At 35.2% G+C, this 17,232-nt stretch overlaps 1 protein-coding gene and 1 long non-coding RNA gene across 4 annotated transcripts; one reads left to right on the top strand and one right to left on the bottom strand.

The window, feature by feature from the left end:
- Positions 1-213: 213 nt before the first annotated feature.
- LOC117906638 (disease resistance protein RUN1-like) lies at positions 214-13,729 on the top strand. 3 transcript variants are annotated; one of them, XM_034819751.1, is made up of 5 exons: positions 214-825; positions 2,986-3,061; positions 3,168-3,532; positions 3,610-3,698; positions 4,094-5,042. In XM_034819751.1, the coding sequence occupies exons 1-3, from the start codon at positions 317-319 to the stop codon at positions 3,255-3,257; spliced, it is 675 nt and encodes a 224-aa protein (XP_034675642.1). In that variant the 5' UTR covers positions 214-316; the 3' UTR covers positions 3,258-3,532; positions 3,610-3,698; positions 4,094-5,042. The 3 variants fall into 3 exon arrangements, with proteins under 3 accessions (XP_034675642.1, XP_034675643.1, XP_034675644.1); XM_034819752.1 differs by lacking the exons at positions 2,986-3,061; positions 3,168-3,532; positions 3,610-3,698; positions 4,094-5,042 and adding exons at positions 1,428-1,547; positions 1,623-1,694 and having other exon boundaries at positions 215-825; XM_034819753.1 differs by lacking the exons at positions 2,986-3,061; positions 3,168-3,532; positions 3,610-3,698; positions 4,094-5,042 and adding an exon at positions 13,573-13,729 and having other exon boundaries at positions 216-825.
- On the bottom strand, positions 6,583-7,129 carry LOC117906640. The gene is made up of 2 exons (XR_004649871.1): positions 6,896-7,129; positions 6,583-6,800 (listed from the first exon to the last, which is right to left on the bottom strand). It is a non-coding gene; the product is annotated as an uncharacterized LOC117906640 (long non-coding RNA).
- Positions 13,730-17,232: the final 3,503 nt, after the last annotated feature.

Below are 17,232 nucleotides of genomic sequence, written 5' to 3'. Positions count from 1 at the left end.
TTAATGTACGTGTAAGTTCACACGATCTCCAATGCCCTAATTGACTTGATAATTTTTTATTTTTTATATTTTAGAAATTAATTGAAAATAAAAGAAAAGAACAGCTGTAAATTGCACAGACAAGAGTGCCGGTCATTGTTGACTACCAAAAAGGAGAAAAGCGAAAGTTCAAAGCCACAGGGATACAGCTAAGCAGAAATAATTGAGAAAGAAAAAGCACATCCTACCACCAACATCCAAACTTCACCTAAGGCTAAGGGAATTAAGTCAGTCAATACCCAAAGACCCTTATTTTTCCTCCAATTTCTGTTCAACCATGGCTTCCCCCAGCATCCAGAGACCCTCTTCTTCTTCCACTTCTCACCCTCAGTGGAGCTACGATGTGTTTTTGAGTTTTAGAGGTGAAGATACTTGCATAAGCTTTACCGATCACCTCTACTCGGCTTTGATTCGTAACAATATTAATACCTTCAGAGATGATGAAGAACTTCGAAGGGGTGAAGAGATTGCACAAGAGCTCTTAACAGCTATTGAAGAATCAAGGAGTGCCATTATTGTCTTCTCAAAAACCTATGCTCATTCCAAATGGTGTCTGGAAGAGCTTGTCAAGATCATGAAATGCAAAGAGGAAAGGGAACAAATGGTAGTTATCCCAATTTTCTATCATGTAGATCCGTCTGAAGTGCGGAACCAAACTGGGGCTTATGGAGAAGCATTTACGCATCATGAGGAGAATACAGATGAGGAGAGAAAGGAAAAGATAAGGAAATGGAAGACTGCCCTGAGGCAAGCAAGCAATCTAGCCGGATACGATGCGAAGAACAGGTAATTGTAACTTCTCTTCATTTGTTATGGGAGAATTGTGTTTTGGGCCCAGCTGGGCCCAAAAATTAACAAATGGTCCATCTAACCGACCCATTTAAGCTGAAAACCCATAGGAAGTGTCAAAATTAAAAAGAAGGATATGCACTTTTATTAATTCCAAAAATAACCTTTGCTGATTATGAAAAAAAAAATAATAAACAAAAAAATCCAGGTTGGAATTTTGCCCTAATTTTGGTGTCTCTTCAGATTTCAAGCCTAGAAGCCGTTTTCTTCTCTTCATCCCGAGTTCCTCCATCGCTTGCATCTTAATCTCTGCGGCTCTTTGGAATTTTGCCCTAATTTTGCTCTCTTCAGCATTTCAAGCCTATAAGCCATTTTCTTCTCTACCTAGAAGTCGTTTTCTTCTCTACCTAGAAGTCGTTTTCTTCTCTGCCTAGAAGCCGTTTTCTTCTCTGCCTAGAAGTCATTTTCTTCTCTGCCTAGAAGCCGTTTTCTTCTCTGCCTAAAAGCCGTTTTTTCTGTTCGTCCCGAGTTTCTCCATCGCTTGCATCTCAATCTCTGCGGCTTTTTGGAATTTTGCCCTAATTTTGGTCTCTTTTCAGCATTTCAAGCCTAGAAGCCGTTTTCTTCTCTTCCTCCCGAGCACCTCCATCGCTTGCATCTCAATCTCTGCGGCTCTTTCATTTTTTCTCGCATTCGTCTCTCTCGAAAATTTGAATAAGGTATGGATTTCAGTTGCGTCTCTCTTGTTGCATATTTGAGGTTAGTAGATTGCCTAAATTTTGGTATCTCTTCAGCATTTCAAGCCTAGAAGTCGTTTTCTTCTCTTCCTCCCGAGCACCTCCATCGGTTGCATCTCAATCTCTCGGCTCTTTCATTTTTTCTCGCATTCGTCTCTCTCGAAAATTTGAATAAGGTATAGATTTCAGTTGGGTCTCTCTTGTTGCATATTTGAGGTTAGTAGATTGCTAAGCAAGGTTACATTTAGTTGTTAGATCCTTCTGATCCTTTATTTTTTTTTGTATTATAATATTTGTTTACATGGGTTTTTGCCCTTTTTCAGTTTGGTTGAATTGATTTCCTTGTCAGAAAACAACAAAACTGAAGGAATGGGAATCTTGTTCTATGACATAAACTCATATTTTAGTCGGTTTGTGCTTTGTAAATATGTTTTTCCAGTTGCTTTTAAATTTTTCATTCTAAAGAAAGAGATTATGATGTGTCTTTGGCTTGTCAGCAGCTTATCAATTTTTAGGAAAGAATTGGATTTTTGAAGGCTTCATGGTAGCATAAGCTTGCCAATGCATTGATCATCTAGTTTTTAGTTCTCCATGCCCTTAATGTCATTAAGACCCAAGATAACTTTTAAATTTTCCTTTAGATTTGCTGGGTTGAACAAAGAACTTGCACACACACAGAGTTCATGTGGAGCAACTTGTTAAAACTGGTTTTTTACTGAAGTGGCCATTTCATTTTCTTAGCTTTTGCTTGAATATTAAATTATATGGGGTAGGCATCTCCAAACTCATTTCTCGAAAACAAAGATAGGTTCTTGAATAAAGAACTTTGAAACAGTACACGCACATGTGGGACACGAAGTGGAGATTGAACTTCATTTTTTAACAAAATCTTCTATAGGCTGCACTTGTTTTTCTTCTTTTTTGGGTATTTATTCAAAATTTATATGGTTAGAGCACTTTACTTGCTTCTTTTCTAGAACATACAATTAAAAAATGTCTAATTAAAACATAGTTACTAAGCTACCAAAGATGAGTTTTCCAACTCTGTTTTGGTTCTCATTAGATATATAGTTTACATTTTTGGGTTGGCAATTATTCTTCTGGAATTGTAAGGAACCAAAATTGCAGACTTCTACATCAATTGGATGTGTGTTGATAAAAGATTGCTATTGTTGTGGTGGGTTGCTTTTACTTCTCTTTCCCTTAAGTTATCTAGCTCATCTATCAATACATTGGTATTGCAAGGAACCTCTTCCACCTCTTCGTGCACTTGTTTGAGTTTTAATACATTTGTAATTTGATTGACATAGAGTGTTGACCTTGCAGTCCGGGATATTGTATAGGATTGCAACTTAATTTAAGTTCATCTCTTATTTATAATTCCACACTTAATAACGTTTTCGTAATTATATTGACGTAGGCATGATTGCGGAGTTTTTGTAATGAAATTCATGGAATTGTGGTCAATGGGGGGGTTCTCCAAATCAATCGATGTGGTACGTAGGAGGAATTATCTATGACTATCTCATTAATGTTAAAATAGTTAGAAAAGCCTAATTAATTAATTTGCTGATTTGTTGCTATCAACTTGAATGAATGTAGGGAAAGTTGAAACATTACAGGTTGAAGATTATGGGGAGTATGTTGTTCTCAGCACAAAATGCACACCGAGATCGTGTCAGGAGATATTAAAGGGGATTGTAATTTGTGATAAGACTGTATAAAGTTAGCACATTTGTATGTAATTTATGGTGGACAAATGTAGTTCTTTAAATTTTGTTTTTGGATTGTAATTCTCTTTAGGGGGGCAAGCCAAGACACTAATGTTTGTTCACATTAGCCCTGAACCAGATGCTGATGGAGAAACAATTAGCATAGTTAAATTTGCAGAGCGATTTGCCATGGTAGAACTTGGTGCTGCTCGTGTAAACAAGGATAGTGCAGATGTGAAAGAGCTGAAAGAACAGGTTCTGAATGCTCTCATTATTTATCATTCTTCTCAATTCTTATTTATTATTCTGAAAACTTTTAACTATTATTTCAGATTGGTACTCTGAAGGCAGCTCTGGCAGGAAAGAGGAAAACCAGAGGACATGCCATATGCATATTGGTTTGTGGTAGACTCACTTTGTGGTATGTTTTACGGTACCATGTTTTATTTCTGCTGATACAAATTTTTTTTAACTAACAATTTGAATATCTTTAAATGACTACATTGTCTCTTTTTCATCAAAAAGATTGAGGCATGCCCATCATTACCACCTGAAGTATATTGAAACAAGTCAACAACACTCCTACATGCCTCCTTGATCCAGTGTGTGCCCAATTTAGTTTTAACATATTGTTACTACCATAATGTCACTGCAAACTCCATTTCGCTACACATTGACGTTTCTATGTTTGCCAACGAACAGTTTTTTATCATATGTTTCTACCTTGCATCATTCAATAAGGACATTCTTTTTTGGTGGATTTTTTTATTAGAAAACAGGGAGTTCTGGTTTTGATGGCATTGTTTGCTATGGCAGGTTCAAAAAATGGGATCAATTGGGAGGTCAATTGATGTTGCAAGTTTTAAGAATTATGTAGAATTATGCTAGGCAATTGAATGCATGTTTGGAGTTGTAGGTGTGCTCAACGACGAGAAAGGCTCAGGTTGGAAAATGGTGTATGTGGATTATGAGAATGATGTACTTCTTGTTGGGGATGATCCCTGGAAATAAGTTCTGTTCTGTTGTTTTGTGCATGCATACACTGATAGAACCCAGATCTACTGAACCCCCACTATACCATTATAGTAACTAGACCAATACATTATCATAGTAAAATTAACCAGAAATAAAGTCAGTATATACCTACATTTTTAGGATCATTTTGCTGGCATTCTGGTGGGGACTGTTTATAGTTCACTTTCTTGCTATATCTTGCTTTCACAGCTTATGTTTTTAGTAGTTTGTGTTTTCATTTGGAACAACTAGCACTATGGGTTCGATTCTGCAGTTAGACATATTTCTAATGCTTATCAATGTTCCTCTGCCAGTGAGTATGTTGGTTTTGAATCTATTACCCATCACCACAAAGGAACTTCTGTTCTCCGCTATTTAGATTTCTTAACGAAAATTGAGAATTGAAACTGATGAAAGAAAAAGGTGATTGATGAGAAATTAAACCAAGTGGAATGCTATATCTTGTGGTCCTAGACTCTACAATGGTTCATACCTAGACAAAAACATGTCCTTCCCACGTGCTTTTGAAAGATATATCTTCAGCTTTTAGATTCTCTCTGTTTTCGTATTTATTGCATCTTTTGCATTTCAATAGCCTATACTTTGCTGTTGCATATTGTGCATTTATATGGGTTTCCATGATTCCTTTTGCATGTTTACACATCTACTTCCACTCTTCTATAGATATTTTTTTCTCAGATTTAGGCACTATCTTCTTTCAGATGAATTATTTTTAATGAAATTACCTCTGTATTTCAGACCATTGAGATTCTTTTAAGCAAAAAGATATTATTGAACATGGAGGTTAGTTGACACTCTCTTTTTATTGCTATGCTAATTCACAGATGGTAGAATGTTTCAATTTTGTGAAGCTGAAGTTCATTTGTGGAAGATATCTTATTTTTAAAGAGGCTTGGTGATATTCAACTTTAAAGAGGCTTAAAGAAGCTTCACCATTGAGCTTGAAGGTTTGCCTGAGATCAGTGAGTCCCTTCTACTCATTTTATTTCTGTGTTGGCCCCAGATCACTCTGGGTTCTAACACTGCATTGATGGCTGGTTCAGATACGAGAAGACAGATTTCAAACTCTTGATCAATGCCTTGTCTGTGAGTATAGAAGGTCTGTTCAAGGCTTTTCTAGACAGATTTCCAATTACTTTCGTGAGGTACAAAGTTTCTTTATTTTCTAGTGAATATAGAAACTTTCTTGGTCTTTTCACTCTATTTCTGTCCTTTTTTTAGTAGGGGGTCCGAGCATGAATGGTGGAAAAGGACTATGCAGCTAAAGGTATCAGTAGTGTACATTATTTTCTAGTACGTTGAAAGATGATGATATTTCCATGGGGGTTGTGACAATCCAATAAAAAGTTCCACTTTTCAATGCCTAAAAATGGTTGTTAATGAGAAAATGCATAAGTTGGGGTTCTCACAATCACTGAATTATCATAATCCGCTCCCACTAGGTTATCAAAACCGTGTTGGTGATATTGCTATGCTGCTTATCATGTGCAATTAGCCATCAAGCAGTTTAGATTGTAAGATTCTTGTCATTTTTATACATGCAGTGGTTCCCCCTAGCTTGGAACAAGTATCCAATGACATGGTGGAAGCTAGAGCCAGAACTAGAGATGCCAACAAGAAAGGAAGAAGCATTTACCCAGATGGCCAAAAAGAAAAATTTTGTTATCTGATTTAAGTGACTTGAGAAGCAGGGAAATGTGGATGCAATATGACATGATAGCCCGCCCTTTGGGAAAATTGGTTATGGTTGCATTACACAGGTTTACAGAAATTGTCTCTGGAGAAAAACCAAGCAAACACAAGCATCAATAAGCTTCTATGAAGTGCAGTCTTTCAAGTTTTGGGTTCTCTACTTTGGAATTTTCTGGGTTAATGTAATGGATCTCTTGTAATAAAACATCTTAATAGAACATGATTTCATTTTAATGGGTCATTCTAGGGCACAGTTGAAAACATTATATTACCCTTCTCTGCAGTATAGGCTATTTGAAACAAAGATTGGCTTTCCTATTTTAATTTAACTACCTATTGTAAATTTTCAATGGAAAATTTGAATTATCATTCAAGTTGAAGATCCATCATTTTCTTCCTTTGTCATAAATACCTGTTTAAAGACAATATGAGACAATTTGAGAGAGAAGGAGATGAAAATTGCATAGTCCTTTTATCCTTTTTAAGACAATTTGATTGTGATGAATACCTGTTTAAAGTACAGTGAATTCATACATTATTTGTATTAAAGAATGTAGGTAACAATTATTTGGCTTGTCAAAATTTAGAGACCAGAACACTTTTGGCCCGGATAAATATAAAAAAATAAGAGATGGCTTACACTATGAATGTAGGGACGTGTTCCTCAAAAAGTCACAGCAGAATCCTAACTATTTTCAGCTGCCTTATTGGCCTTGTAGGTGTTCACTAATTGCAGCTGCACATCTTGAGAAACCGGTGAATGCTCTTTGTATTCCATTGTGAATTCACCTTTCCCCTGCACATAGAGGATCAAATAACATATATTTTAACATATTCTACAGAGCAACTCCAGCTATGGCATAGCCCTTATAAAATGATACTTGGTTTTACCTGAGTCATTGAACGAAGTGGTGTTGAGTACCCAAACATATTGTTTAGAGGGACCTGTGAAGCAGAAAATGATTCCACAAATGATTACTTACAATAAAACTGATGCAAACCAATAGTACTGCTAATACTGACAATTGAAGCAAGCTTGACAAGGTGATTCTTAGAACCCTAAGTCTCTTCCAAACAACTCCAATGCTTTCTGATTAACTACTCTTCAATTTTATTTTATTTTTTTGACAGGCAAATAAAATAAATGTATTAACAAAAAAACACCTACCAAAAGTGCTCCAAGGTACACAAGTCATAACTAGTGACGCCAAAAAACAAAAACACAAAAGAGCAAGAAAAACAAAAATCCCTTCATGAAAACCCTAACCAATCTATAAACTCTTAACATGGTTAGGGATCATCTATGTACAATCTACAATCTATCCCACAACAAAAGGCTATAAAGACATGTGATTAGCGCTTGATTAGGCATTTTTTTTGCTTTCAAATGATCTCCAGTTCCTGCCCTTACATAATGTCCAAAATGTACACAATGGGACAAACCTCTAGACCTTTCATTTTTTGTCCAAAATGAACCAAGACACCTTAAAAGAGTTTCTCTTACTGAACTTGCCATCACCCACACAACCCGAAACAAGGAAAACACCAAATTCCATAACACCCTACCTCCCCATACAATGTAGAAAGATGTGATCTATAGACTCTTCATCTTCCTTGCAAAGAAATAATCGAGTCACCAATAAGACCATCGTTTCTCTACTCTTATGCCTTATACATCATCAGACTGCATGTTCATGGGGGTTTTGAACAAAAATAACTTGTTTTCAAAAAATATTCTCTAAAGTAAATTCCCTATCAAAATAAATTCTAAATTGGTGTTTCTCAATCATGTGGATGCCATGTGGTTTGAGATTTTTTTTTTCATATATATATATATATATATAACATTTTTTCGTGTCGCTTTTTCCCTTTTTTGTCCTAGGTTTTTTTTGTGGGCAAAATTGCTCAAGGCTTGGTAATAAGAACCCACTTTGCCATTGGGTTAGTTGGGTGGATATTAGCTTGATTGATTATAATAATAAGGTTTTTCAGAGACTTATAGTCAATATTTGTGTTTAAATTATCAATGGACTTGTTCCTCACGTTTGGAAAAAGTAAGATAAACACCCTTGTACACCCTTGTACTTTTAGTACATTGGCCTTGTACACTTAGTGTAAATGCCTTGTACAGTTGCAGAAATTCAACCTAGATACAACATAACTAGTGCATATGGCTGGGTTAACCACGTTCCAATGTCATGGCTCACCGAGTTGGGGAAAAATGACACCAAATCGAGGTTTCTATTCATCATAAGCGCGCTATCTCATCCAATGAATGTGTACGAAGGGAAATGAGGAATGTCTCCCTTAGAAAAAATAAATGAGCAAGCAATTTTTTCAAAAGCATTTCAAATCCTTCAAGATAGGCACCCTTGTACACACTTGTACATTTAGCACATTTGCTTTGTACACTTAGTGTAAATGCCTTGTCCAATCACCAAATCCTTAATAGGTATATATTTTCAAGTGAATATAGGTGAGTAACCAATGTTTCCATTACCAAGGAGTGTGTTGTCAACCGATATGTGTGAGGAATGTTCACGATGAGTGGAAAATGTTGATGACTAAGTTTTTCAAAATCACTTGAAATACCTTAAGATACACACCCTTGTACACCCTTGTACATTTAGTATATTGCCATTGTACACTTGGTGTAAAGGCCTTGTACAGTTGGAACAATTCCACTTAAATACAACTGAAAGAGTGCATATGGGCGGGTTAACCACATTCCAAAGAAATGGCTAAGTGAAAAAGGGGAAAATGAAACCCAATTTAGGTTCCTATGCAACATAAGTTTGCTACCACAAGGCATTTGAATGTGTACGAAGGGAAATGAGGAATGACTGTGAGGGATGCCCCCTAGCAAAAAAATAAGGAAATGAGCAGCGAATTTTTTTCAAAAAAAATTGAAATCCTTCAATATAAGTAGGGTTGTACACACTTGTACAGTTAGCACTTTTGGATTGTACAGTTAGTGTAAATGGCTTGTACAGTTATGCAATCCACCAAAGGGACGATCGAACAAGTGCATATGGGTGGGGCAACAATGTTTCCATTATCGTGAATAAGGGAAAAAGAGGAAAAACTTAACCCTCATTTCAGTTCCTACGCCTAAGTAATGTGGAGGAGCTAAAACAATGAACTAACATTGTACAAATAAAATAATATACGTGGAAGGAGTGTGTTGTCAACCGATATGTGTGAGGAATGTTCACGACGAGTGAAAAATGTTGATGACTAAGTTCTTCAAAATCACTTGAAATACCTTAAGATACACACCCTTGTACACCCTTGTACATTTAGTACATTGCCATTGTACACTTGGTGTAAAGGCCTTGTACAGTTGGAGCAATTTCACTTAAATACAACTGAAGGAGTGCATATGGGCGGGTTAACCACATTCCAAAGAAATGGCTGAGTGAAAAATGGGAAAATGAAACCCAATTTAGGTTCCTATGCAACATAAGTGTGCTATCGCAAGGCATTTGAATGTGTACGAAGGGAAATGAGGAATGACTGTGAGGGATGTCCCCCTAGTAAAAAAAAGAAGGAAATGAGCAACGATTGTTTTCAAAAAAAGTTGAAATCCATCAATATAGGTAGGGTTGTACACACTTGTACAGTTAGCACATTTGGATTGTACAGTTAGTGTAAATGGCTTGTACAATTATGCAATCCACCGAAGGGACGACCGAACAAGTGCATATGGGTGGGGCAACAATGTTTCCATTCTTATGGATGAGAGAAAATGAGGAAAAAATGAACCCTCATTTCCGTTCATACGCATAAGTAATGTAGGGGAGATAAAACAATGAATTAACATGGTAGATATCAAATAAAATGCATGCAATGAGTATGTTATCAACCAATAAGTGTGAGGAATGTCCCCCACGATTGGAAAAAGTAAATGAGCAAGTTCTTAAAAATCACTCGAAATCCCTTAAGATACACATCCTTGTACACCCTTGTACAGTTGGTGTACATGCCTTGTACAGTTGGTGTAAATGTCTTGTACAGTTACAAGAATTCGACCTACCTACAACTTAAAGAGTGCATATGGTCGGGTTAACCACATCCCAATGTCATGGCTGACTGAAAAGGGGGAAAATGAAACCCAATTTACTTTCCTATTCATCATAAGTGCGCTAACTAATCCCCACAGCTCACCGTCTCCACCATACCCATTTATTGCCTACACTATACAGCCAACAACCAGATTATAAAGTGAAGAATTTTCAAACAGGTGAAATGCCATTCAATAGGAGATCTTTTCGAAAATATTCACTGTAAGTTTCTTCAATTTACTTACCTCATGCTTCATTCCTATGACCCAAGATGGATATGATCAAATCAAAATGTGAGAGAAAATAATTTACACCCACCGTCATTTGGATTTTGAAATGATGATGATGATAAAATAGATGCAAGGCTTTTCTAATTTCTGACTTGCTCACAACCCTCGCCCGTCGAAGAAATCAGTTGGGGGACATGCAGCAGCAACTCCCCACACCATATATCATAACAAAACCTAACTATTCGCCAATCACCTAAAGAGAAGGAAATGAACCTCATGAACTCATCCCATCCTTGATTGATGCTCTTCCATGAATCTTTACCATTGAGAGCTCCTCACTAAGTCAATAATATGTACTTCATTGATAATATTCAATCATTACAGCCAACATCTAACGTAAACAGGTTTCACCATCTTTTGCAAGACACTTTGACTACATTTGGCTGACATGATAGGATAATATATACATATCCTAAAGATCATTGTCAATGTAGAATATGATGTTCTTGGATATTATATCTGATAGAAACGATATTCTAGTTCATTATATCCAATCAGAGATGTTATAATATGCTTATGTTTGATTTGTAGAAGAAATGAAAAATAAAAAGGAAAATATATTGCATATCCGTATTCGATATTTTTTAAAATAAAAAATATACCAAGTGCCATTAAAAAAATGAAGAAAATGGATGAGAGAAACGAATTTAGGATCCATGGGATGTATATATATATATATTTTTTTTTTTTTGATAGGCATATCCATGGGATGTATATATCTCATGAGATTTAAAAAAAAGTTGGATAAATTATCTCATCACTTATCATATCCTATTAGTTGAACATAAGATATGAGAAATGACGAGATCTTTGATTATTATAAGGAATAATCGAGAGGTTTACTTATCTTATCCTATTTCTTATCACCAATGAGAGTTTCTCTAAACCATTTTATCAGCCACCTTCATAAATATTTCTTTATGGCCAATCTCCCAAGCATGAAGCTAATCTTGTTTTGTAAATTCTTATCCCATATCTTAGCCTCAACTCAAACAGTAATTAAATCTTGCCATTAATGAAGCCTTAATAAATAAACTATTTTATCGGTCACCTTCATAAATTTTCTTTATGGCCAATCTCCCCAAGCATGAATCTTATATGGTTTTGTAAATTCTTGACCTATATCTTAACCTACGGAGCTTTAACAAATCCATGGCATCTAATAACAATTTTACGTGAAAATTAAAATGGAAAAATCCATGCAAATGTCTTAGGTACCAAGTTCATTTTCATTCTCCACTAATCAAGCATATCATATTCAAATTTTGTGTATGCAGTTTCCCAGGAAAAAAAAGTTCAATGATAATTTGTTTTCCAGAAGGAACAACCTTAATTTTCTGGAAATGGGGGTAAGTGAAAGAGAATTCTGACGTTCCATTTTTAGAAATAGACAAAAATCAACATTAATACTAAAACATTTCTTGAAAAACAATAAAAACAACACTGCGAATATAAGCGGAAGAAAAGAATCCTAACCGCTGAAACAACTTCTCGGCGGCCTCGGTCTCTCTGGCTTGATACATTGCCTTCTACACTAAATTAAACGACGCCGTATTAGGAATGATGGCGTAGTCCTCCATTTGCGCCACCAGATCCAGCAGCTCCCCAGCCGAGGCGCCGATCATCAACTTCGCCCTCAAGTAATGGTTATACAAGTTCACATTCGGCTTATTCGGCTTCCCATTCTTATCAAGCGACCTAATCCAAAACTCGAACAGCTGATTCATATCCGCCCACCGCTGTGACGTCATCCAGTCGGCGAACACGTTCATCAGGCTCGGCACATTCAGCGTCTGCGACAGCGCCTGCAGCCGCGACGAAGAGGACTGGTGCAGAAATCCTAGAGGAATGATGGACTGAGCCTGGGGGATGGGGCTCCGCCAGTTCTCGTTGTAGAGCGGGCTCCCTGAGGCGGGGTTGGGAGGAAGTGGAGTGGGAGATGGCGGGGAAAGGCTGGGCTCGACGAGTTGGGGTTCCTAGGAAAGGAATGTGAAGGTGGAAATGGAAGCTTTAAAGGGATTGTTGTGGTGGTTTAGGGTTTTGAGGAGGGTTTTACGGGCTCTGGAGAGGATTGCCATTTGGGACGCCATTGATAAGCTCCGCTCAGTTCAGAGGTTTCATCGAGAGTACTAACAGAAGCGAAGGTGACATGGCATTTCACATTTAACACAATTCTCCCTTTTAATTTACAGCAATCTGAGTTGGAAATTTGAAGGGTATCAATATCTCATAGCCTTTCTATTAATTCTGTAACATATATGGACCATTTGTTAATTTTTGGGCCCAGCTGGGCCCAAAACACAATTCTCCCATTTGTTATTTGAAGTACTGTCCTTTTCTCTGTCTGCTGATATAAAAAATTATTTAAGAATATACTAACCACTTAAAGCTATGTGGTTAGTATGAGATATTTACTAACCACTTAAAGCTAAGTGAGTTTTAAACTTTTATGATTTTTTATTCATTTTTATTTTTTATAAAATAAAATTCCGTTCATTAAAATTTTACACTTGATAGAGAATATACTAAATTATTTTAAGTTAAAATTGATATTCTTTTAAAATAATTTTTTTTCTTAATTCCTTCGTACAATAGAATTAAAATTATAAATAAAATATGTTTAATTAATTTATAAAAGTTATATTTTGATTAAAGGGTTTTCAAAATTTTTTATAAAAATTTATAAATAATAATAATAATAATAATAAAGAACAGGGGAACCATTATCTAAATGAATGGTGAGAGAAAGTTATGCAAGTACAAAAGATGGTAATGTTGATAGTCTATAGTAAAATTATTAGGTTAAAAAGCTTGGATGCAGAATAGTGGTTGATTCTGTGATGGAATCCCCTATCAAAATAGGGTAGTAATATTCCAAACAAGTCAACTTCATTTTGAGCCTTCCAAAAGATTGAGTAGATAAGTTAACACAAAAATATTTCAATTTCTTTTTTCCACTTTTGATAATGCAAATCATATTCTGCATTTTTTTCCCTCATTTCTATCACACCAGCAACTGTATAGAATAATGCAATCGTACCCATAAGTAGTTTGATAGATGTGGTTTATTTTATTTTAATTTAAATTATTTTTAGCCCTACTAAGTTATAGTTGGAAAAGTAGGCATCATTAAATTTATTTCATATAATTTATTGTCTTTTGCTACTCATTCTATTGCATGAGTACATGATCTATTATGCTTTGCAATTGGCAGGTATGAGTCAACGCTTATTGATGAAATTATTGAGAAAGTTCATGGAAATTTACCTAAGATTTTAGGTGTTAATAAGAACATTGTTGGAATGGATTCATGCGTGGATATTTGAGGACAAAGCTAGCAATTCAGAGAATCTTTGGGACTCCATTTATTTCATCGCTTCGTTATTCAGAGAACCTTATTTTCAGAACAAGTTCTCAAAAAACTATAATATCTCATAAAGTTGTCAATCATGGTTCTAGTCTAGAAAATAGGTTTCTATTTTTAAGAACTGAAAAATTAATTTTAAAAACAATTCTTAAATAGGCTTTAAGTCACCCATTGGAAAGAAAATCTGGGTTAAGAAGGAGAACCAAAAAGCCTTAGTTGACCATAAGGCCTAAGAGCTAGGAAAAAACACGTTTTGCCTACTCTAGTTGAATGACAAAGAACTTAGATCTTTCTCGACTTTTGAACTCATAGAATGAGTTTGGTTGTATTCGGGAATGGTAAAAGCAACAATGAACTTAGAGTCTTTCTGCACGTTTGAACCTATAAATAGAAGCTTGGTTGTATTTGGGGATGGTTGCATTACATATAACCAACTTGAAAGTGAAAGGCACCATAGAAGGTCCAAATTTACCTATACTCAAGGAGTTACTATATATTGAGGGATTGAAAGCAAACTTAATTAACGCAAGTTAATTTTGTGATTGTATTTGCTTTGTTCATTTTACTCTAAATCAATGTCTATTCAAGGATGTGTCTTGGTAAGAAATAGAATTTTTGATAATTTTTGCTATGCCTTTGTACACCTCTCTACTTCTTCCTCATCATCTAGTGCACATAGTTGTAAAATGTGAAATTTACATCCAAAGACATGTAGCATTGTATGATAGCGCATTTAAACTCTAATGATTTGTCAAGGTTTACAAATAAAGAACCAATTCAAGCAATTCCCATTTAGGAAAGCCTAAAAATCCTATTTGTCCTATCTAGGAAAATGAATTCACATGAGTGAGAGAAAAAGATGATTTTCTCTTCTTCTAGGATCTTAGAGATGTTACATATGGATTTAATGGGTCCTATGAGAGTGCAATGCCTAGGAAGAAAGAAGTACATCCTAAGATTCAAAGTGTTATTCTTTCAAATGATGAATAAAAATGAATTTTCAATAAGAAAAATAAGAAATAATAGAGGAAAGGAGTTTGTAATTCTGACTTCTAGAGTTTTTGTGAGGAGAAGGAAATTAAAGAAGAGCTTTCAACATCTAAAACTCCATAGAAAAATAAAGTTATTGAAAGGAAAAATAAAGTGCTCCAAGAGATAGCACATATTATATTGGATTTCAAGAACCTACCTGGTTATTTGTCTTAAGATAGAGCCCTTGCAAGCAAGAGATGATGTAACAAAGTTAGGCTTGAGTTTCCACTAATTTATCCTTGTTCACATTGATATTGATTTGAGTATTCATGCATGCATTAGTGGTATTATACATGACTTAAGTGCATTAGGAGTTATGCGAAATATTTAAGTGATGGGTTTCTTGCAAGATTTATGATTTGTTCATAGTTGGTTGATGGATTTAGGCAATCCATTTGAGGTTATAGTGCACTACCTTCTAATTGGATGGTTGACTTGTTATAGTCATTGGGATGAGGTTTCTAAGGTGAGTGCATTAGTATATATGATTACACATTAGACAAAATTTACAATGAATCATAACATTAGCTATTGAGGTAGTCATGATTCACCAAACTACTATACCGAATGCACTCTCAACCTTGAGAAAATATTGAGCTAATGTTGAAGTTTTTAGTGACTTTGATTTATGGGTGAGTCTGTAGGATGGTCATATATTTCCTAGGGATTGGGTCACTATTGATTAAGGTAGGTGGCAATAGATTTGCATAAGATACGCATCATAATATCTCATGGATTAAGATAGTGTGTCCCCTTGGGTGATCTTAAGGACATGTGATCATGAAATCTATGGTTGTAGTAATTCGTTTAGTAGAATTTAACATATGTTCATTGTGAGTTAGATTATGTCAATTTATCACTTAATGGGATGATCTATAACTAAAGGATTGGAAAGATGATCTTAAAAGATTGATAGTATTCACCTCATTATATTATGGATACCAGTTCATGGGGAGCTTGCTTTTAGTCGTTAGTAGGTCACAGACCCATGTATTTTATATTAATGTAATATTATAGGATATTAGAGTGTAGTTGATTTTTTGTAGTGGGATGTTAAGTCAACTTTAGAATTAGATTATAAAGAAGCCATTGTTTTCCTACGAATCCTAATGGTCCCTACTCGAGTTCATACTTCTATGTGACACGTTACTTAAGGGATATATGGGTTATTTATTCATACGTGTGCATAAGGGTGTTTTGGTAAAAATGCAAAGTTGCTTTAGATCTTATGAATGATGTTTTTGGAATGGGATAATTAATTAATTGGACCATAATAGGGCTAATTAATTAATTAGGATCCAAGTGGGCTTTTTTTAGTGACCCCTAAGCCTAAGATAGGCTCAAGTCACTTTAGAATCTAGAGAGAGGAACCCTAGCGTCCACCCTTCTATGAGGATTCCACCATCTACAAGTGCCTAGATCCAGGAAAGAGAGCCATCAAGCAAAGATCTCTTGGTTTTTGAGATTTGCACTAGCTTCTTCATCGACTAAAATCATTTTGGAAACATCAAGATTGCAGGTGTATTTTTTTAAGCACATAGATCTATAGTTTTTCATGTATATGCTTTTGTTGCGTATCCCTAAGATAGTTTTTGCATACACCCCAACGATCCTAGGCTTAGAATGGATTAATCCAAATGCTCTAACAACTTGTCAATTGAATCCATAAACACAACATCTTATACTTCTAATTGAGTCCACCTATATGTTAAAACCAAAAGGACTTGCTATGATGTTTAGACAAGTAGGAAGCTTAATGTAAAATATCGTTTTTAGAAACAATGTCTTATCTAAACAATTCTAAAAAATTATGGATGTTTGAATCAAAACGTGTTGAAAGAATTTTTGTTAGATACTCAACTTGGATTAAAGCCTTCAAGATCTTCTTTAATAATTAAAGAGTTGTAATTGAATCGATCAATGTATTGATAGATGACTTAGGAAGTAAAGAAAATAATGTGTTTTTCTTAAGGATATTTCATTAAACATTTTAGATTTAGGCAAAGAAAAAAGAGTTGAATGATTGAGAATGTGACTGAACTCAATGTTGAAAATCAAGCAAACATCCACATGGAGCAAACTAAGAGAAACTAGTGATCATCCTAACAATGTGATTGGAAATGTTAGCGATGGGGTCCTCTCTAGAAGTTAAATTAAAATGGATGAACTTAGCTAGGTCACAACAATAGAAAAGTTGTAGGAAAATTTTTACAAGAGATGGGAGTGGTAAGTTTGTAAATCTATCCACCCGTAGATCAATGGTTGGAAGCCTTCTTTATCTAATGACATTTAGGCTAGATAAACCTATAGCATAGGAGTTTATGCTTGATAACAATCTTCATAAGAAATCACACCTTGGAGTTGTTAATAAAATCATTATATTTGTGGTTGGTACTTATAAACTTAGATTGTGGTATTACACCAATATATTTGTAGACAACATTTTTCATACAAATGCTGACTAGGGATGGAAGG

The sequence above is a fragment of the Vitis riparia genome, chromosome 18 (assembly GCF_004353265.1).
Source record: "Vitis riparia cultivar Riparia Gloire de Montpellier isolate 1030 chromosome 18, EGFV_Vit.rip_1.0, whole genome shotgun sequence".
Classification (NCBI taxonomy): domain Eukaryota; kingdom Viridiplantae; phylum Streptophyta; class Magnoliopsida; order Vitales; family Vitaceae; genus Vitis; species Vitis riparia.
The sequence above is the reverse complement of the archived record's forward strand: the minus strand, read 5'-3'. Positions and strand labels throughout refer to the sequence as shown.